The 23,646-nt window shown below is 45.4% G+C and overlaps 1 protein-coding gene across 1 annotated transcript in view; it reads left to right on the top strand.

Moving 5' to 3' along the window:
- LOC138268125 (enoyl-CoA delta isomerase 2-like) overlaps window positions 1-23,646 on the top strand; it is a 1,004,455-nt gene that overhangs the window by 658,692 nt on the left and 322,117 nt on the right. The window contains exon 5 of the mRNA XM_069217527.1: window positions 17,568-17,685. Coding sequence (XP_069073628.1) covers window positions 17,568-17,685 — 118 coding nt within the window. The remainder of the gene's footprint in view (window positions 1-17,567; window positions 17,686-23,646) is intronic.

Below are 23,646 nucleotides of genomic sequence, written 5' to 3' on the forward strand. Positions count from 1 at the left end.
TTTGTGTAAGTAGGTAGGGGGGTGCGGCAGGGATGTGACCTGGCTCCTACCCTTTTTCTTCTGTACACTAATGGGTTGTTTGACTTTTTGGTGGAACAATGTAAGGATGCCCCTAAAACTAATAGTAAGAACGCCCCGGTATTGATTTATGCAGATGACGCAGTATTTATGGCTCGCACTATGAATGGCTTTCGTGAGGCGGTCAGAGCCTATGAAATTTTCATGCCAGCCCTGAACTTAGAGATAAATTGCAATAAATCGCACTTTATGGTGTATGGGAAACCACTCAGTAGGGCGGGGCTGAAGATCAACGCGCAAGTAATCAGTAAGTTTCAGGAATTCCCCTATATAGGGGTTCATTTCGATGACAAGGGTTCCTGGAAATCTTGCATTTCCAGGAGAGGGGCACTTTTTAATGCAAAAGTAGGTGCCACTTTAGAGTTTGCTGCCAGGGTGGGTAATTAACCTGTTAAGGCCCTGCTTGAAATATATAGGCAAAAGTGTCTCCCAGTCTTGCTGTATGGGGCATCACTATGTGGGCATAAAGAAAATAGGGCCCCTGCCATAGAGGAAAATTGCTTCTGCAGAAGGTTGTTAGGAGTTGGTCAAAATGTTTCCAGCTTCTGTCTGCATGCCGAATTGGCCTTAGACTTTATAGTGTACCAAAATCAGTGTACCAAAAAATTCCTTTCCACCAAATGCGGGGTAATTACGTCCACTGCTTTGTGCTTTAGTCATGTTCAAAACTACAATGGGAATTAACATGAGAAACACACGTTTTGTGACCCCCCTTTTTCTCAGCCCTGGCTGGGCAGATCACCAGAAAACTTTCCATGTAACAAGAATCACTGGCACACTTATTTTGGAAATGTTCATGAAGATTCATCAAATGGTTAAAAAAATATAGGCAAGTCAAAAGTAAAATATTTCTAGGGAAACATGGTCCTAACTATAATTATGTGCCAGTAGGTAATGTATAAAATATGGTACAGATCCTCATATAGATACCTATATACATTCTTCTTAGACCTGACAGCCTTAGGGTGGTCACCCCTAACTTTTTGCCTGCCTGCCTCCCTCTACTTTGTGGACCCTGTTTTTGCTGGTTTTAGGACTCTGTGCACTTTACCACTGCTACCCAGTGCTAAATTGCATATGCTCTCTCCCTTTAAACAGGGTAACATTGGTTCACACCCAATTGGCTTATTTAATCTACTTATAAGTCCCCAGTAAAGTGCACTTGTTGTGCCAGGGCCTGTAGATTAAATGCTACTAGTGGGCCTGCAGCACTGATTGTGCCACCCACATAAGTAGTCCCTTAACCATGCCTCAGGCCTGCCATTGCGATGCCTATGTGTGCAGTTTCACTGCCACTTCGACTTGGCATGTAAAAGTACTTGCCAAGCCTTAAACTCCCCTTTTGCTACAATGGGTATACCCTACTTAACTCACATGGCAGGGTGCTGTGCAGACAAAAGGCAGGACATGTACCTGTGTAGTTTACATGTCCTGGTAGTGTAAAACCCCTAAATTCATTTTTACACTGCTGCGAGGCCTGCTCCCTTCGTAGGCTAACATTGGGGCTGCCCTCATACATTGTTTGAGTGGTAGCTGCTGATCTGAAAGGAGTAGCAAGGTCATATTTAGTATGGCCAGAATGGTGATACAAAATCCTGCTGACTGGTGAAGTTGGATTTAATATTACTATTTTAGAAATACCACTTTTAGAAAGTGAGCATTTCTCTGCACTTAAATCCTTCTGTGCCTTTCAATCCATGCCTGGCTGTGCTTAGTTGACAGCTCCCTTGTGCATTCACTCAGACACACCCCAAACACAGGATACTCAGCCTCACTTGCATACATCTGCATTTTAAATAGGTCTTCTAGGTCTGGGAGGGTGGAGGGCCTGACACTTGCATGTCAAAAGACAGTAGCCTGCCCTCACACAAAGACTGCCACACCCCCTTCTGGGACCCTGGCAGACAGGATTGAACTGAAAGGGGACCTTGAGCACTTCTAAGCCACTCTTTGGAGTCTCCCCCACTTCAAAGGCACATTTGTGTATTTAAACAGGCCCTCTGCCCCTATCAACTCAGACACTTCCTGGAGAAGAGAACCTGAACCAGAACCTGCATCCTGGCTGCTCAAAGGACTCACCTGTCTGCTTTCTGTGAAGGACTGCTGCCTTACTGTTGCCCTGCTGCCTTGCTGCTCTCTGGCTGTGGTGAAGAAGTGCTCTCCAAGGGCTTTGATAGAGATTGCCTCCTGTTCCCTGAAGTCTCATGACCAGAAAGACTTCATCTCTACAAGAAGGACTCCTTGTGCGGTGAAATTCGACACACAGCCTGCCAGAAACGACGCACAGCCTGCACTGTGGTGAAAATTTCACTGCACGCCAAACCAGAACAACGGAGCCCAACTTCGCAAGGAGAATGTCGACACAGCGCCAGCGTAGCGACTGGAATTTGAATGCACGGCCCTACCGGATCGACGTACAGCCAAGCTGGAACGACACAGCCCAACTTCCAGAGAGGAATCGACGCAGCTCCTGCCATGCGGTAGAAAATTTGATGCAACGCCCACCGGATTGATGCAGCTCCTGTGACTTTATCCTGCCAGTGCCGGAAATCCACGCATCGTCCCGGGGTGTCTGAAAACCCTGCAACCCGAAGAGGATCCACGACCGAGTGCCGGAAATCGGCGCTTAGCCATCCCTGCATGAAAACGAAATGACGCATCACTGTGTGCGGCCCTAGAAATTGAAGCACACCCCTTTGGTTCCACGCATCTCCTCCTCTGCGGTTCTTTGCGGAGATTTTTCATACAAACCAGGTACTTTGTGCTTAAGAGAGACTTTGTTTTGCTTTTAAAAGACTTAAGACACTTTATATCACTTTTCAGTGACATCTCAACATATACTTATTGCATTTTAAATCGTTTTGACCGGCATCTTATCAGATAAATATTATATATTTTTCTAAACACTGTGTGGTGTATTTTGTGGTGCTATATGGTGTTATTGTACGATTTATTGCACAAATATTTTATACATTGCCATCTAAGTTAAGCCTGACTGCTCAGTGCCAAGCTACCATATGGTGGGCACAGGATCATTTGGATTGTGAGTGACTTACACTGACTAAAGTGAGGGCCCTTGCTAGGACAGGGGGTAACCTGACTGCCAACCAAAGACCCAATTTCTAACAACTCTGTTTCCATCCACGATGTACTGCCTGGGATAATGGTTCAGCCCAAACCGGGGATCAGCTCTCTTGACCTGTGAATGATGGCAGTTTCTGATTACGTGTACACATTCACCTGAAAATGAATACACAGTGTCCGGATTGGTTGGCTAGTCCTTTAGTTTTAACTTTTCTTTTTTTCTAGTTCCCCTTTCTTTTCTTTGCTTCTCTTTTTATTTTAAATGTTCTTAAGAGGATACTCAGCTCTCTATGCAGTGCAAACAAGTTGCAGGCATGCTGCTTATTTCATCTGCAGTGCACAGTATTCCACATGGCTACTTTCTGTAAACCAATCCACCATTTTGGAATGCTGATTGTTCTAAAAATGGAGGTCATGTTGGAAGTTTAAAACAGTGATAGACTGTGTAATATACCTCTGCCTGACAGAAACCCACTACTATGTGTAATTTTGTTATTAAAAGAATGCTTCCCATGTTTAAATGACAGCATGTTTTCTTTATCCTATTTGTATTCTTTTAATTTATTTTTCACATGTTCTTGAGTGTGTGTGTGTTTTATTGCGGTTTTGTCAGAGTGAATGTAAGAATGAGTCAGTGAATGGATAAATGGATGTAAGAGCGCAAAGATGGGTATCAGAGTTCATGTTTGATCATTTAATGAGTGCCTAAACCTATTAATAGGTCAACAAATACTTTCATTCAAAACCTTGACCTAATCACATTACCAATGCTTGTTCATGCCTCTCCTACAATTTGTTTCAAACCTACTGAGTGTTTGTCTTAACTTTAATTTGATTCTGAGCTTCTTGTACTGCTCTGTGGCCTTCTTTTCAGCTATATAAACACACACACAAATGGAGGGCCCAGTCTGAGCCTCATTTAGCTCGTAGTGACAGATCCACCTTGTGACTAATCGAATCTGTCTGCTAGTACCAGCCTGCCAATGCTGGAGCCATTGGGCCACTTGTGGAGAGGGGAGCCGGATGGCTAGGGGCGCTAGAGGAGATTAGCATATCTTTGTTGGCATCAGTTGATCAGCACCATGGTACCTGCCCTAACTTCCTTGACTGTCTACTGGCATGGCCTATAAAATAAATTAAACGCAACCTCCCTCTGAGTCTCAGGCCTCATCAGTGAGGTATAGTTTGATTCTTGGAGCACAGTGAACGCAAGATCCACATCTGCTTATGGTCAATCAATCAATCAATCAATCAATTATTTGTAAAGCGCACTACGTACCCGTGAGGGTTTCAAGGCACTGAGGGTGGGGAAGGAGGGCTGAGGGGGTGCTGCTACTGCACGAAGATCCAGGTCTTTGAGGAGTCTTCTGAAGGAGAGCAGGTCCTGGGTCTGTCTTAGGTCAGCCGGGAGGGTGTTCCAGGTCTTGGCGGCGAGGTACGAGAAGGATCTGCCACCTGAAGATTTGCGTTGGATGCGGGGGATGGATGCGAGGGCGAGGTTGGCGGAGCAGAGGTGCCGGGTAGGGATGTAGAAGCTGAGTCTGCTGTTCAGGTATGTTGGTCCGGTGTTGTGGAGTGTCTTGTGTGCGTGTGTGAGGAGCTTGAAGGTGATCCTCTTTTCGACGGGGAGCCAGTGAAGGTCTCTGAGGTGGGGGGTGATGTGGCTGTGGCGAGGGATGTTGAGGATGAGTCGGGCGGAGGAGTTCTGGATGCGTTGTAGGCGTTGTAGGTGTTTTGATGGGATGCCGGCGTAGAGGACGTTGCCGTAGTCGAGTCTGCTGCTGACGAGGGTCTGGGTTACTGTTTTTCTTGTTTCTGTTGGGATCCATTTGTAGACTCTGCAGAGCATGCGGAGGGTGTTGTAGCAGGAGGAGGAGACGGCGTTGACCTGTTTAGACATGGAGAGGGATGAGTCGAGGGTGAAGCCGAGGTTCCGTGCGTTGTCGGTGGGTGTCGGTGGGGGACCCAGCGATGTCGGCCACCATGAGTTGTCCCAGGCGGAGGGGGTGGGCCCAAGGATGGGGACCTCTGTTTTGTCCGAGTTCAGTTTTATCCTCTGTCTCTCATCCAGTCGGCGATGGCTTTCAGTCCCTCGTGGAGGTTGGTTTTGGTGGTGCAAGGGTCATTGGTGAGGGAAAGGATGAGTTGGGTGTCGTCGGCGTAGGAGATGATGTTGAGGTTGTGCTGACGGGCCACCTGTGCTAGGGGGGCCATGTTGATGTTGAACAGCGTCGGGCTGAGGGATGAGCCATGGGGTACGCCACAGATGATGTTGGAGGCCTTGGATTGGTACAGGGGGAGGCGGACTCTTTGGGTTCTGCCAGTGAGGAAGGATGCAGTCCATTCTAGGGCCTGGTCTTGGATTCCTGCTTCGCAGAGGCGGGCTTTCAGGGTGTGGTGACAGACAGTGTCAAAGGCGGCCGAGAGGTCTAGGAGGATTAGGGCTGATGTTTCTCCGTTGTCGAGGTGGCTCCTGATGTCGTCTGTGGCTGCGAGGAGGGCGTTTTCGGTGCTGTGGTTACGCCTGAAGCCGGACTGGGAGGGGTCAAGGATGTTGTTGTCTTCGAGGTACCGAGTGAGCTGTGTGTTGACGATTTTCTCTATGACTTTTGCCGGGAAAGGGAGCAGGGAGATGGGCCGGACGTTTTTTAGTTCCATGGGATCCGCTTTTGGTTCCTTGAGAAGAGCGTTGATTTCGGCGTGTTTCCAGCTTTCCGGGAATCTTGCAGTTTCAAAGGAGATGTTGATGATTCTCCATAGGTGTGGAGCGATGGCTGTGTCTGCTTTATTAAAGACGTGGTAAGGGCAGGGGTCTGATGGTGATCCAGAGTGGATGGAGTTCATGGTCTTGCGGGTTTCATTGTCGTTGATGCTGGTCCAGGAGGTCAGCCGGCTGGGGCGGGTGGAGTTCGTAGAGGGCGGCATAGGGGTGTCCGAGGTATGAGGGGAGTTGAAGCTGTCGTGGACTTCAGTGATTTTCTGGTGGAAGGCGGTTGCTAGGGCGTCGCATAGTTCTTGGGATGGGGTGATGTCGTTGACGGTGGCGCTAGGGCTGGAGAGTTCTTTTATGATGTTGAAAAGTTATTTGCAGTCGTGGGCGTTGTTTTCTAGGCGGGTTTTGAAGGAGGATCTTTTTGCTAGCCTGATGAGTTGGTGGTGTTTGCGTGTAGCATCCTTGAGTGCCGTGTGGTTGTTTGGAGTGCGTTCGAGTAGCCATATTTGCTTGAGTTTCTGGCAGTGGCGTTTGGAGGCTTGGAGGTCGTCAGTGAACCAGGTGGCCTTTTTGTTGGAGCCTTTGTTGGAGGGTTTTCTGAGTAGAGCAAGGCGGTCCGTGCAGTCGTTGATCCATAGCTTGAGGTTGTGTGCGGCGGTGTCAGGGTCAGTGGGGTTGGCGGGCGGTTTCTGGGTTAGGGTGTTGGTTAGTTGATCTTCGGTGATTTTGCCCCATTGTCGGCAGGGTGGTTGTTCGGTGAGGTGGTGTTCTGTTTGTTTCTTGAAGGTGAAATGGATGCAGTGGTGGTCGGTCCAGTATAGTTCGGTGGTGTGGTTGAAGGTGACGTGGTTGCTTGTGGAGAAGATGGGGTCAAGGGTGTGACCAGCTGTGTGGGTGGGTGTGTTGACGAGCTGTGTGAAGCCGAGGTTGGTGAGGTTTTCGGTCAGGGTGGTGGAGTTGGTGTCATTGTTGTTTTCAAGGTGAAAGTTCATGTCCCCGAGGAGGTGGTAGTCCATGGAGGCGAGTGCATGGGTGCTTGCCAGGTCGGCGATGGCGTTGCTGAACGGTGCCCTGGGTCCTGGAGGTCTATAGAGGAGTGTTCCTCTGAGCCTGGTGTTGGGGTCGGTGCAGACTTGAAAGTGTAGGAGTTCGGCGGCGCAGAAGGAGTCGTCCAAGGTGGTCTTGACTTCGAGGGTGGCTTTGTGGACGATGGCTATGCCTCCTCCGGTTCTGTTGGTGTGGTCTCGACGGGAGACTTTGTATCCATCCGGGATGGCTATGGCGATTTCGGGTGCTGAGGAGTCATTCCACCAGGTTTCGGTTAGAAAGGCCACGTCCGGGGTGGTGGAGTCAAGCAGGTCCCAGAGTTCAGTGGCGTGCTTGCTTGCTGAGCGGGTGTTGAGAAGTATGCAGTGGAGGTGGTTGGTCTTGGTTCTAGGTGGTTTGTGGACTCTGGTGCAGGTGAAGCTGCAGTTGTGGCAGGAGAAGGGTCCGTGCGTGCTCTTTGGGAAGGCCTGGAAGCAGGTGGTGTTTCGGCCGGTGTTGAGTGCGTGTAGGGTGTTGGCGTTGTAGCGGATTCTGACGGGGTGGCTGTTGCTGGGTCCAGGGGTTCTGGCACTGGGCGCGGTCCAGGCACGGATGGGCGCAGACGGGGTTGCTTCTGGTGTGCCCCCGGCGCGCCAGCGGCACGGTCGCGCAGCGACCGCCATTAAGAATGGAGGGGGAAGGCTGGGAGGCGGTGGAGTGGGTGAATGGGAGCGCGGGGCAGGGCAGCGGGAAAAAAGAGCGGGAAATGGAAGAGCAAGGAAAACGGAGAGGCAAAAAGAGCAAAAGATGGAAAAAAGATGGAAAAAGATGGAAAAAGATGGATAGAGCAGAAAGGCAAAAAGAGGTGAAAAACGGAGTCAAACGATAGAAAGAAAGCGGAGAAGAGAGTCAAGAAAAGGAGTGAAGGCTGAAGGGGCAGAGAGACACTCTAGTGGATCGGGTCCCGAAGGGCCTCGATCCCTAGACGCAGCAAGGGCGGGGAGAGGGAGACACGGGCACGGCTTGGTGGTGCTGTGCGTGTGGGTAGTGTGCTACCAGGCCAAAATAGGTCAGTAAAATGGTCAAAGGCAAAATGGCATTATCCCCATCTAAAATGCTGTTTTCACCAGTATTATAAGCAAATACCTTCTGTAAAAAACAAATAAACTTTATGGCACTCTGAAGGGAAGCGTCAAAAACCCCATGCACCATAACACCTGCCAACTCAGAAACCCTGTCTGCCGCGGGGGTCCTATGACAATGTTGGTTATGGAACCCATTGCTTAAAACTGATACTGCAACCAGGAACGTCCTTTTGCATCAACACACCAGGCTGCCAACACCTAATGATCACTCAATATTAGGTGAACCATCACTTCTGTTTTCAATAGTGATCTTCCAATTTCTAAAAGTATCAAAGCTTATAGGAGCGGATGAACGCTCATCAGAAGAATCGCGTTTTAGACATTGAACTTACTTGTCTTTATGCACCTGACATTGCGGAATTTAGGAAAAACATGAGACGATTTTACAAGTGCAGTTACCATATTCAGAGGTAAATAGCTCATGACTAAAGACTAGTCTGATCCTGAGTTGAAAAACTGTTGTGTTATTTTGCACATGTGCTAAATACCGCATGTCTGTAGTCCACACGCACTATTTACCACATACACTGTTTTAGGCAATTTACTACATGCGAAAAATTACCCATATGGTAAATTCCGCTCAATTATAAGTCAGGGAGGTAATTAAACCAGCAGAAAATACCATCCGAAAATGCCTCCAGTCAAAACAGGTGGTAAAAATCTTGAAAGTGTAGAGAATGGAAGAAAAGCTGTAAAACAATAGAAACATTCAATGAATATCACACATCTGCACACAGTCCCAAACTTGTATTAACATCCAGAGATAGATGAAGCTCTCAAAGGTTGATTGCAGCATTTCACACTTCCATTCCACAGTCCACCAAAATGGATGCAGCACTGTTAGGTCAATATATCATGCTATGCCAGATACATATTCTGCTGCAACAAACCATACACCATGAGGATGGAAACAAGATCACCAATCAGCGACTCAAATGGTGGCCTTGATTGACAGAGTAAGGCTGAATTTTGTAAACATGAGTCAGCTTGAGATGCAGTGGACACACAGGCTTGATATATAGCACCATACAAAACATAATTTCACCTTTACGGAGACCCTGGAGCCCAACATAGGGATCCACTGACATCCTCCATCCTGAAAATAGTAGAAGCTTTAGAATTCTTTGCAAGAGGCACCACACAGCCGGCAGTAGGACTGGTGCATAGCAATGGCCTTTCTCAGTCATCCTTTAGCACAATACTCTGATAAATGATGGATGTTTTGCAGAAATTAGTGTAAGAAAACTGGGCTCTTTTGCAGATGTCCTCCACTTTTTGCCCCCATTTGGACCCATAGCTGTTGGTGTTTTGCCTCTGATAGTGCACTGGGACCTGTCTAAATTATTTGTCAACATGGTAATTGCTTGATTGGCAAGACTATACCCCATTGTAAGCTCCTAGTAAAAGGTGCTGAGGATACTCAGGGCTTAGGTGGTAAAGGGATCCCCAGGGTTACAGCACGAGGTTGTGCCACCCTAGGTGGCCCATGCAAACTACTGATGGCAGGCCTGATACTGCAGACTGCCAGAGCAGTGCAAACTGCTCGAGTTATATTGTACCCTCACCACGAGTAGCACAGTCCCAAAGACTGCCTTACATATATGTCATCCTAAAAGGAGGCCTTTACAGCCCAGGAGGCAGGGTGCACGATATTTAAGGTGCAAACATATCAGCACAAGCTTATATGTCTCTATATCATTCTTTCCTATTAAGATACATTATAAGTGCAGTCCAGGCCATGGGATAACATGGGACTTAAGCCTGGGCAGTCCCAGGCTGCTAGCTCCATTATGGTACCACCTAGATATGTTGAGATTGGTGTCAAACAACCTCTCTCCCCAATATGAATCTGGTATCACAGGACAGCTGGCATGCACCCAGGTGGCACACTAAAAGTTACCCACCTGTTTGGTACTTTTCTTTGGGCTCTGACCAGTCAGCACGTGCTTTTTCGCTCACTTGCTGCTGCCAAGACAGGTTTCTGACCTCCTGCCAGGCAGCATGGATGCTCCCAGGAACCAGAAACTAATGCTGAGGCAGGAAGGAGGTCATACGCCTGCCCCCCCGCCAACCACTCTAGTGAATAGAGCCATCAAGGCAGTGAGCTTCAAAGGCTTCACCACCCCAGATAGCCATCTGTGCTGTCCCTCAGTGGAGGAAACAGCCGTCCGCTTGCCTCAGGCACATTTGTTTGTGGATAGGTGGGAAATTAGGTATGCAGGATTGTGCACACCCCCATCAGGCTGACCACTTCTCTAGGGTGAGCAGCCCAGTCTGCTTACAAAATTGTGATTTCTGCCATCTTAAGAGTGGCCAAATAGAGGATTTAGAGCAGCTAAAGGTGACCTGTCCTTTTAAGTGTTGTTTTGGGTGTTTCTGTTCTCTGGGATTATTTTCCACACTTCAGGAGCTTCCAGTTCCTACAAATGGCTATGTCCTGATGTTTTGCGGTTGTGCTCTTCATCTGGTGAGGTATTTAGCATATGTGCTAAATAACACATTAGAAGTGTCATGCACTAAATCAAGCTTATTCCTTTTCAGATACAGATGAGTTCATTGTTTAAATAAACCACCATTAAAAAGTTTAAGAATTATTACCTTATTTGATTGTGGTAGGGTAAGACACCACTAACTCTGTGCCCAATACAAAAGTGTTGTGTACTGTATCTATTTTGTCTGAAATATTATCCCTGTATTGTTATGTAGCCATTTTGTTACCATTCATCCCACCCACACAAGCAAAGCTATGATTATTTCTGTGTATTCTTTTATTAAAGACGTGCTGCTGTTGATTTTGTGGATTGTTAAAAAATAACTTGTTTTGAAAATGATCTTGACCTTAACACTGGACACTGGACTATTCAGATTTTTTGTGTAGTCACATGTGATGGTCACTATGAACAGTTGTCATTGGAGAATTGACGAAACATTACTGAAATTGTCACTGACCGTAATACTTAGTTATCTGGTTGCTGTCATTGGTATGCTGGTTGATGAAGAAACGCATTTGTTGCTGTTGCCTGAGCTGGGTCACATGAACAAAAGTCATGTGATGTCATTGATATGATTTCCTGTTCTGTCATCATTCTGCTAACTACCATTTTCAAAGCCCAAAAAAGCCTACCCCTGGTTTGTCACAAAATATTGGCAACTTTGGAATTGCGGTGGAGGAATAATTAATTTTGCCCAATTCAAATAGAGTTGGAAAAAGTGTTGTAAGTTGCAGATTAATAAGAGATAAGTATCTATAAACGATATAAAAAAGATTATTTTACATTATGGTGTCAAACAGAGGGATAAATAAGTGTTACATAATTAAGTCAATGCCTCCAAAGTATATATATATTAATTCATAAATACAATTCAGTGTAATGTTCTGGATGAAGACTGTCAGGAGTGGCTCCAAAGAGGTGCCTCCCTAATCCCTTAAAGCACCTCTGCTCCCCTGCATATTGCAATCGAGAGCAAGAGGTCCCCACAAGTACAGGGTAACAGCAGTGACACCAAAGGAGCTGAAATGAGACAAAGTAATTCCTTATGGTACAGTGGGTTATGCTTTTGCAAATTCGATGAACACTCCCACTGCCAGACTTCCCAAGAAAACTAACTGACCAGAGTGCACCGCTGCTGACAACTAGTAACCCTGGCAGCAACTTCTCAGAAATGATGGCCAGTCTCTTTTGAATGACAGAGCGCCGCATGAAATATAAGAGTAAAGGACAGTGGTTTAAATCCGATGGAAAACCCCCTATAATAGAGTCACTAGATCAGGAACGGATGATAAAGGAGCATCAGATAGGGATGAACAGCAACTAACAGAAATCCATTAAAAAAGAAAGGGAATAAGACAGAAACTGGAACAAAGTCAGTAAAAGTGTAATTATCCTGGCAAGGTAACAAGTCTAACTGTCTAAATGTTGTTTCTTGTACTGGATACATTTCTGAAAACGCACTTCTGTGGCAAGGACTTTTTACAGGTCTTCTCTCTGATTACTATTTGGTTTCAGGAACACTGGCTCTTTGCATTGGTGAAGTTGAGAGGGAGCAGAGCAATATGAGAGTGTTCTGCACTACATAAGACCTTGTGAGACAGTAGCTTCTTGGTCAGTGTGTTATATCAGCATATCCAGGAGATTGGTTCTTTGCGCAGTGCTACCTCCTCAAAGACCACAGTCTCAACTGCGCTCTTACCAGCTGCTCTGCTGAAGTCTCTGGATACCACCTCTTTCTTTATTACAAGCCCATGTGAGTGGGTGTGTAAGTGAAGCCTAGGTGAGGGGGCAAACATAAGATGTGTGCTTAGACCTAAGACTCTGGGATAGATAGGTAGTAAGATACAGCCTCCAAAAATGTGAAAAGTTGAAGGCGAATCCTCTCTTTTAGAATCGCAGAGCTAGAAGAAAAGCTCAAGCATACTTAAACAAGTTCATTTGGGTTTCACTCCAGTTGCTACCTATTAACATATAGAACAGCCACAGTTTGTTAGCAGTCCATTCAGTGCATACCAGTTATAAGGTGTAGTGGTAAGATGCAACTGATCACAGCTCCTATATCACAAAACATGGAAACAGGCTAAGTTTAGGAAGTAATGAATGAGGGTCTGGAACCAAAAGGCAGAGCCAAGGTAGGTTTTCCACTGGAATGCATCAGGCTAGAGTGAGATTATCCTCTGGAGCAGCATTCATCATCCTTTCTGCAAAACTACATTCTTACCCTAAAATAAATGTTCCCTATCAGCTATGATTGACAATAGGAGCACCTGCAATGCCCAAAAAGGATGTAGCCTTATGTATTTGGGTTTGCAAACATTTCACTCACTCAAACATCAATTTTAAAAAAGCAAATAAATAAATAAACACAAAGGGTACCCCTTCTGGACAAAGACAGTGGAACTCACTTATACAAGGAGGCCAGTGGACAACTCCCCTCTAGGTAACTGTGCACCCCAATAACACTAATAACCTGCTATCATTCAGGGCTTGTACAGGGGCAGTTGAAGAGAGTTATGAGTCAACAAAAATAACTCTTAGTTTCAGGGCACAGAAGAGGTTTCCTTGAAGGAAATCGCAAGTGCATCTCCAGTGATTAGAGGTCTTATAAGTTCTGCAAAAACCAAAAAGCTAAGAGAACATAGAGAGACAAATCTTGACTTTCGGCCCTATACTAGAGTTACAGTTTTCTACAGACCTACCAATTTCGATTTAGTCAATTCTGCAACATAGACACCACAACCTCCTGTGAGATAGATGATGATCTATAGATCACAGACAAAGGGAAAGCCTACCTGCCTCTTCTATTTCACTTCCCCCAACATTTAACTCCATCAGTCTACAAGCCTTGCTGAATATCAAGTAAAACAGAACAGGATTCAGTTGCCACAGGAAAAAAAGAATAGTTTGTTCAGACCTTGCTGAATATCATGTAAAACAGAACAGGACTCAGTTGCCACAGGAAAAAAAGCATAGTTTGTTCAGACAGGATTCTTCGGATCTGAATCTACTATGGTAAACTGTGGCAACCCTCATGCTCCACCTGCTGCCCTACAGTTTTCAATATTTACTTGGAATTCAAGGGTACTTTACGGACTGTCATGAATATCAACTTGCACCAATATGCCTGCAACACACAGTTATACTAAAGAATTAGGTCAAACAACATCAATCAGTTATAGACCTGCTTTACAACTATCCAAGCATGAAAGTTTGGAACCTGTCTCAAACTGACTCTGAGAAAAATCAGACAATGTCATCATCATGAAAACCAGCAGAAAAGAACAGGTCCAAAAATGGCTGACATTGGGAAGATGGCCCGTAAAGCTTCATTCAAAACACAACAGCAGTGCCTGGTCCTTCGGCTTCCACAGCATCAGCAATCTCAAATGAAAAATTACATTACTCAGAAATCAAAGCCGTAAGGAGCCGACAATTGCCACTCAGGAAAGTGAAATAACTTCCAGTGGTGGCTACTACCAATCGAAAATGGTTGGATGGGGATGCTTGAGGAGGGCGTTGGGGCATAAAAATAAAAATAAAAAAACGTACCTGCCACAGCTGATCCCGGTCCTGCTGCCTGCCGCTTTCTCTACTCCCACCAGTCACCACAAAAGCACAGGTTCCCAAACCCCATACAAAGTATGAGAACAGTGCCTGGATTGGCCTGAGCGGGTTGGTCTGACGTTCGCTCAGGCACAAGGAGCCTGTGTCATTTCTCCATTGGACTGCGCAATACAGCTTCGTTGGAGAAATGTCAGTGCACATGTCAGTTTGGCCAGCCTAAGACAGCAGGCCGAGCCAACGTGCACACTATACAGTGCCCTCTACTCCTCCTCCCTGCTAAGGCCAAGCCCCACCCTGCCCTAGACATGCATGGCTCCGTCAGGCAGTGACAAATAAAATGATAAGAAAATTATTTTACTATTATTTTATTTGTCACTGCCTGAATCTGGGCAGGGGGGGCGGTGCTCCTCCGCTATTACGAAGGAGCTGCCCCTGATCACCTTTTCCTTTAAGTCGAATTCATAGAAGCAGTACAAGTGTTAATCCTCTCCCATCTCGGCAGAAGCAACACTCTGTTCATCCCTATCCAACAGACCCCACCAGTTCCTTGGAAGGCATCCTCCATGCTGCTAAATTCCTCATCAATGGTCTCTGAAGGCATGACCCGATAACACTGATAAATTCAAGATCACAGGAAAAATGTGTTTGAGTTTCATGAGCAAAATCAACAGATGAAAGTCCAGTACCCTTGGCAACACAAAATTATGATGGACGGAGTGCTGAAACTTTTCAATCACTCACCTCCAGTCAAAGATCTGGGTTTAATCCATTGTTCTTTTGCTCTCCATGTCACCCCAGTTTGGACACCACCATATGCAAATCAGTCGTAATCCTGTTCCCCACGGGAACAGTCCACCCTGAACTGCCAGGCCAGGTCCTCCCTTGACCGGAAACAAGCATCCCAGGACCGGTTCCAAGGTATCACCCTTCATCAGCCAGGCTAGCTTGAATACAGTGGCACAGTGAGCAAGGGAACCACGTCTGGGCATACCCTTCCCACTTAGGGCAATTTTAGCAACACAAAGGCATGATGGACTGAGTGCTGAAACTTTCAACCACTCACCCCCAGTCACAGATCTGGGTTTAATCCATTGTTTTTTTGCTCATCATGTCACACCAGCTTGGACCCAGCCATGTGCAAACCAGTCTTGACCCTGTTCCCCAGGGGAACAGTCCAGCCTGAACTAGCAGGCCAGATCATCCCTGGACCAGAAAGAAGCACCTGGGGACCGGTTTCTGGGTATCACCCTTCATCAGCCAAGCTAGCTTGAATCCAGTGGCAGAGTGAGCAAGGGAACCACGTCTGGGCATACCCGTCCCACTTAGGGCAACTTTAGCAAAACAAAAAGATAATGTATGGAGTGCTGAAACGTTTCAAACAATTACCCCCAGTCACAGATATGGGTTTAATCCATTGTTCTTTTGCTCATCATGTCACCCCAGCTTGGACCCAGCCATATGCAAACCAGTCTTGACCCTGTTCCCCATGGGAACAGTCCAGCCTGAACTGGCAGGCTAGGTTCTCCCTGGACCAGAAACAAGCATTCTGGGACCGCTTTAAGGGTATCACCCTTCATCAGCCTGGCTAGCTTGAATCCAGTGGCACAGTAAGCAAGGGAACCACGTCTGGGCATACCCGTCCCACTTAAGACTACTTTAGCAACATAAAAAGATGATGGACAGAGTGCTGAAACTTTTCAACCACTCATCCCCAGTCACGGATTTGGGTATAATCCATCGTTCTTTTGCTCACCATGCCATCCCAGTTTGGACCCAGCCATTTGCAAATCAATCTTGACCCTGTTCTCCATAGGAACAGTCCACCCCAAACTGCCAGGCCAGATCATCCCTGGACCAGAAACAAGCACCCGGGGACCGGTTTCTGGGTATCACCCTTCATCAGCCAAGCTAGCTTGAATCCAGTGGCAGAGTGAGCAAGGGGCCCACCTCTGGGCATGCCCTTCCCACTTAGGGCAACTTTAGCAAAACAAAAGGATGATGTATGGAGTGCTGAAACATTTCAACCAATTACCCCCAGTCACAGATATGGGTTTAATCCATTGTTCTTTTTCTCATCATGTCACCTAAGTTTGGGCCCAGCCATATGCAAATCAGTCTTGACCCTGTTCCCAATGGGAACAGTCCAGCCCGAACTGCCATGCCAGGTCCTCCCTGGACTGGAAACAAGCATCCTGAGATTGGTTTCAGGGGATCACCCATTTTCCAGCCAGGTTAGTTTGAATCCAGTGGCACCGTGAGCAAGGGACCCACATCTGGGCATACCCTTCCCACTTAGGGCAACTTTAGCAACACAAAAGGATGATGGATGGAGTGCTGAAACTTTTCAACCCCTCACCCTCAGTACCTGCAGAAAGGAGAGAGCAAAATACAGAGGAACACTGCTATGGAAATACTCAAGGATTCCTCTCTCTCTCTCTTCAAGAAAGTACAAGACACTCAAACACTGCATCTGCGCATAACTATGGCTCAACTTGACCTAAGCACCCCAACATAGTGCCCACTGAAGCCTTTGGAGATGGGGCCTTGTACCACTCTCTGTTACCCCTTCCATGAAGCACCCCCTGAGTGTTCACTAAAATCTAGAGTGCTAAATTGCTCTTCAGAGCACTGAATGAGTCCAAATACATATACAATACAGAAGATCGCAGGTGACACCACATAGTATTTCCCAGTGAACAAAGGAGTTTGCCAGGGTTGCACCTTAGTTGCCCCCACCCCCTTTTATTTTCATTGCACATACACATTTTGGTAGTCAAGGAGATCAGTAACTGTTTTAACACCGCACCCTAATTATGGAGAACCAAGATTGCTACTTCATTATGTGCTGATTATACACTTCTGGTGTCCAAGTCTCCTAAAGGTCTGTACGTCCTACTACACATGTTTGCAAATTAATGCAGAGACAAAGGGTTATTAGTTAATGCAAGGAAAGCCAAACTAATGATGTTTAGATTACACAAAGGTGGAACCTCCAAAACACCTTAGATAACTTTAGAATGGAGTGGACGTGTTCCTCTCTTTGTGAATTAGCTTGTCTTCCTGTATTACATGGTAATCTCACATTTGTTGCATGAAGAACATACAGGCACAAGGAGCTGGTGCCTTCCAGTACAAAAATGATTTCTTACAGAACACATACCTTACCTTATAGAAGACACAGCCTTACAGAAGACACACTATGGTGCCAGCGAGTGTGCATTGGAGCATGGCAACCTAAATTGTGCCAGTGCAGAGAGGGAAAATAGTGCCATATCAAGTATAGAGGGTGCTGTTCTACTCTCTTGCTTTCATGCAATGCAGCGCAGCAATTTTAATTAAGGCGCTGATTTGAGTGAGGTTTTTGTAAATCTGGACCATTGAACTTTTCCTCACTGAACATATACTTGCTTTGAGAGAAAATAAAAATTGATGAGTATAATTTATGTTTTCCTTTTACATTCTCAGGTTTGTCAATGTTTTCGTTGACTTCCCCAAGCCTCTTATAGCAGTGGTGAACGGTCCTGCAGTTGGGATCTCAGTAACAATACTGGGCTTGTTCGATGTTGTGTATGCCTCTGAGAAGGTAAGCCATCCCTCATTAAATTAAATTCATTGCTTCTAAATATAAATATGTGAATTATTTTTCAGTACCCCCAAAGAGGCTGAGAATATGTCCCATAAAAAAGCAAGATTGGGTAAGAATCCCACTGAAAATAGACCTGCATCTTGCCTCGTGGAGGAATTTTAGAGGTTGTCAGTGCTCGCAGCGGTTTGCCCCGTTGTGACCCTTGGCCTCAAAGGCAGGGCCAAGAGCAGACGCTAAACAGTGCTTCCGTGAGACTTTGTTATGTTTATGGCCACACCGATCTGGGTTATTTGTTAAATCTGCCTCATAAAATAAACAATTTCCAAAGTAGATACTGAATTTGATTTTTTTTGTATTATAAACTGACAATGGAAGTAGTTTTCCCATGGGGGTCTCTAGTCTGAGGTTATGGCAAATAATAATTATTCTGAAAAGTAACTTTTGTCTGGAGCATTTAAAAATATTGTTTTTATTCAAAGCTTTTCCAATTTCCTAAATATGCAGGCTTCCAGAAAATGATCTTTTTTCCTTGTCTACCTGTCACTCAAATCGCCCTCCTTGCAATACTAGTATAATGACAAACTCTCCGTGCCCCGTGCATTTGCTGGTCCTACAAATCAGATGCAATCGCCTCAGAAGTATCAAGTAGGCAGTGGCAGCAAGACACATCACGTGGATAGTAAGTCGTCTTTGTCCCATCTTTTGCCATTGCATGACAGTGTGCTGTCCTTCAGAGTAGCAATAGTTTGTTATATTTGAAGAGTTGAGAAGAGGGGAGAAATAAGAGACTCACCCGTGGAACATAAATGAATGCTTAGTTTGTTACTGGAAGGAAATAATCTGTAAGCATTGAGGCTATAAGTGCTATTCATAGAAGTATGGATTTCTGAATCTTTGTGCCATGTGCACATTGAATTAATATTTGGAACTCAAGTAGTGCTTGTATATGTACAATGAGTCAGGATGTGGTTGTGAGTTGGAAAAAGATAATCTCTAAAAAGCTGGATTTAACATCAGAGGATGGAGTGCGTGACACTCATACTCTGATGACGGGCAGAATAACCACTGCCCATGGGTTAAGTGTAATGTGCCCTGTGAATTGACAAGAGAGTGTCTACATCGTTAAACTAAGGACAGAAACATATTGGCACCAGTTCCAAGTATATGCCTACAACCTAGGGAGTTAAACTAGCCAAGTGGATCAAATGTGCTCTGGATATTCAACAGCTTTAGGTTGTTTCTATAGGTTACCTAGCATAACTGTTTACAAGCTGGATTTCATAAATGACTAATCTGTGCCTAGGTTCTAGGGGGCATATTTATACTCCGTTTGCGCCGAATGTGCGTCAAAAATTTTGACGCACTTTCAGCGCAAACATTGCCCCATATTTAAACCCTGACGGCCGATCCGGCGCACAAGGAAAATGGCGCTATGTGCGCCAGTTTTTGGAAGCGGCACCCCGCCCTGCGTTAATGACATGCAGGGTAGGCGTTCCCGTCCAAAAACAGACGCACATAGCGGTGCATGGTATTTATGCTTCAGGGCAAAAATCACTCCCGCGCGGCAGGCGGCGCAAAAAAATGGCGCAAAGCACGAATATCGTGAAATTTTAACGCCTGGGTCAGGGCAGGCGTTAAAATGGGGCAAACACACCTGTACTTAATCAGAACACACAGAACAAACAACAGAGCAGCAGAGCAGCAGAGCAGCAACAGGGAGACATGGAGGTGATTTTTCTACAACGTGCACGTAGACGCAGAGCCCTGCAGCAACAACAGCAGCCACAACAACAACAGCAGGGACCCCAAAGACAGCGCAGAAGGCAGGAGAGGATATTCCACCCAAGAACAACCCTGCATGGCCTCAGGGAACGAGACATCATCCAGAGGTACCGGTTGAACTGGCAGGCCATTCAGCAGCTGCTGACAAATATTGAACAGCAATTGGCCCCCACTTTAGTGACTCCACGCACTATCCCAACCGAAACAAAGCTGCTTGCCGTACTTCACATGCTGGCAAGTGGCTCCTTTCAGACAACTGGTGCCCTGGTTGGTGGAATCTCACAACCATCTTTCTCCGCATTCCTGCCTAAAGTACTGGATGCCATCATTGGACTGACACCCTGCCACATCTGCTTCCCTAACACAGTGCAGAAGCAGCAGGAAACTAAACAGGGGTTCTACGCCATCAGTGGCTTTCCGCACGTCCTTGGTGCAATCGACTGCACACACGTACGCCTTGTGTCACCTGCTGCGAGTGAACACCTCTACCGCAACAGGAAGCACACACATTCCATCAACGTGCAGGCCATAGTCGATCACCAAGGACTGATCAGCAACATTGTGGCTAAATATCCTGGGAGTGTACATGACGCATTCATCTTCCGTCACTGCACCATCAACCAACACTTCCAGGATGGACGGTATGGCAATGGACTACTTGTTGGTAAGGACAAAAATCTACTTATATACTCACTGCACAGAAACCCTCTAGGATAAACAACCCATACACCACAATAGCAACACCTAGACAGGAACACACTGAGGTACTCACATCACTAGCCATGTTTCACAAGTCACCATTGAACCTCTCACACCTTGGAATTTACTCCACAGCTTAGTGTGAAGACATTCATGACTGTGGTTGCCTAAATGTCACCTTGCAAATTGGAAGTCTCACAATAACCTGTACACTAATACAATGCATAACTTTTAAGGGATGGGATGGCCTGGGTATGTTCAATTGAACGTCTCTAATACCCTTTCATGTTTCAACTCTGCATGGAACTATCATCACACCCCCAGTGAGGACACACGGACACCTGTGTCACAAGTCACAATGCAAGGGAGGGCACACTGTACTTGAGAAACCGATACATCCTGCTGACAAACAGTTAGCCAACAAACACTTGCTCAGCCAAGGAAAAAAAACAATGCCAAAGTTTCCACCAACAACCATAGGTTGTCACATTAGTACACAAAATAGTCACAGACAACACAACACAACTACTTCCATCAAAGATACGTACAACAGTGCCTCCTACATCTAATTGATACCATTCTGTGTTTCTCTTTCAGCTGATCAGGGGTATGGCATCCAGCCTTGGCTAATGACACCATATGGGAACCCAAATACTGCTGCTGAGCGGGCATACAATGACGCCCACAAGAGGACACGCAGCATTGTGGAGCGGACCTTTGGGATCCTAAAGTCAAGGTTCCGCTGCCTTGACATCACTGGCGGAAGCCTACTATACTCTCCAGAGATGGTCTGCAAGATCATATGCACTTGTGCCATATTACACAATATTTGTGTAAAAAGGAACATTCCCCTCCTTGAACCGGACCCAGACATGCCTGAGGATGATGATGACGAGGATGCTGGCCTGCAACAGGAGGGGGAACAACCTAACACCGCAGCAGGAGTGCGTAGGCGCCAACAGCTTGTGAACAATTTTTTACTTAAGTTATTATAATCACTTGTATTCCACACTTGTAAATAAACACAGATAACAAACACCACATCATGCTTTGGCCTATTCATTTCTGACCACCTTTAGTTTGAAATAGCTGAAGATGAATGTCGTCTCATTGATCAAGAATGCCATTAAAATTCATCACACCAAAAATAAACATCACAACTGTATGCACATAGGGTAGGATGTGACATGATACATTATCATACACAGAGCCCAACAAGAGTACAAATGTGACAATTACACATGCCGGATCCAAACAACTGAAACAGTCTCTCATCCAGCCCATAATTGGAGATCATTTGAAAGTCACATTACACGTGTTCAGAGACTGGGTGGGACCATCCATGTGTACGTGACCATGTCATCAATGGCTACTCTCAAGTGTGTGATATGAGCAATACACAATAGCTACAACATCAGCTGCCACTAACTCAGGAGGAGACCTTGAAGTTACAGTGACAACATACACCCAGACAGGTGATAGTGGATCCACATTCCAACACACATGTACACATATGTCATACAATCAATCTAATATTTGAAAGTAGACCATCACAGTTGTGTCCCAGTCTGAACCTAGCAGGAAGATTGTAACATGACACTAAACCAGTGTATGCAGAAAGGGACACAGACAACAAAAATATTCTTCTCATTATCACATCGGGAACGCTGAGAGTCTTGCAAACATAGTCATAGTAAAATGGTATGCAAGTTTGCTCCAATTCATCCTTACTGCAAACGTCAAATGGGCTATTGAGATGAATGAATGGTCAACAGTCATTCATACCATATGGCCTTACATTAGCCCGCTGCTGCAGGTTTGCCATGATATAATAAATATACTCCATGGATACAGTAGCTATTCTGGATGGTCAAATCCTAGGGTGCTGGTGGCCTAAGTCTACCTCTACCGCCCCCAAAACATACAAGAATCATGTACTTGTGAACCACACACATGCATAAGGCACATGTGTGGCCTCCATGTCACAAATCCAACACAAATCTGAAACACAAAATCATAATGGGACATGCTCAGCCCCATAAAAACTGAAAGTGACTCTCCCACTCCCTGTTAGGACTACAGATAAAAGCATCACCATCATAAATGTGGACACATTTTGGAGACGGAATACATAATGGTATCCCATCCATCATTTCAAAATAGCCATCAGCAATTACACCAAATATGTTGTCAAATATGGTCAATACATTAGTTAACGTATCCCAAACATTACAGTGTGAATGCCTTCTATACATAAAACAACGGACATGTGTCATATACAAACACATATGTGTATCACATCGCACCGTTTGACCATGACAAATCCCCTTTCCAAAGCTAAAAACATGAAGACATAAGGAAAAATTTGCTCCATATTCGACGCATACAGCATGGCTGTCATAATTTGTTCACGTACATGTGTGCACACAATGCAGAGTCAAATACAAATGTATCCAAAAGTGTCTTAATGTTTTGCCTTCAAAGTATAATTTACATCCACAATATTTTTGACTCTGCATCATGTGCACTACTGTACGTGTAAAAAAAATAACGCCCATGCTGTATGCGTGGTAAAATTGACGCTACATGGACAATATGTTGGTCATCTCATGTACATTATAAAATATTAATATTCATATCATATTTTTTCACTCCGCATCATGTGCACTACTGTACGTGTAAAAAAAATGACGCCCATGCTGTATGCGTGGTAAAATTGACGCTACATGGACAATATGTTGGTCATCTCATGTACATTATAAAATATTAATATTCATATCATATTTTTTCACTCCGCATCATGTGCACTACTGTACGTGTAAAAAAAATGACGCCCATGCTGTATGCGTGGTAAAATTGACGCTACATGGACAATATGTTGGTCATCTCATGTACATTATAAAATATTAATATTCATATCATATTTTTTCACTCCGCATCATGTGCACTGTAATGCGTCAAAAAAAAAATGACGCACAATTGTGTATGCGTGAAAATATGACGCAAAACGGGAAAATAAAAACGGCGGCCATTTTCTGCAGGAAGTGATGTAATAGGATATCCTGTTTACAAATTCTGTACTGGGAGTTAACTTTCACTTTCACTTTGCAGTCTCAGATTTATCTAGACTGTGTGGTTGTGTGAAAGGTGTTGTCCTGTGTTTTACTGCTTTTGTGTCCTGTGTGCCTTGTATTTTGTCTTAGTGTCAATCTATTATTGTTGTATAACATTGTCTCAGTCTGTTTAGTGTTATTTTGTCTATACCTGTGATAGTTTGTATTGTCAGTGGGAGTCTGTTGTGGGTAGCATAGTTTGGGGGGTTAGTTGGGCTATTTTTCTCCTTCTTCTTTTTCTTTCACTCCTCTACCTTTCCCCATTTCCCACTTTTACTTTCATATTTATTTTGTCCAGCATTAGTCCTCTCAATATGTCAGGTAGGCCTCGCCTGTCCAGGATGGGTGAAGACGAATTGGGGGG

The sequence above is a fragment of the Pleurodeles waltl genome, chromosome 2_1 (genome assembly GCF_031143425.1).
Source record: "Pleurodeles waltl isolate 20211129_DDA chromosome 2_1, aPleWal1.hap1.20221129, whole genome shotgun sequence".
Lineage (NCBI taxonomy): Eukaryota > Metazoa > Chordata > Amphibia > Caudata > Salamandridae > Pleurodeles > Pleurodeles waltl.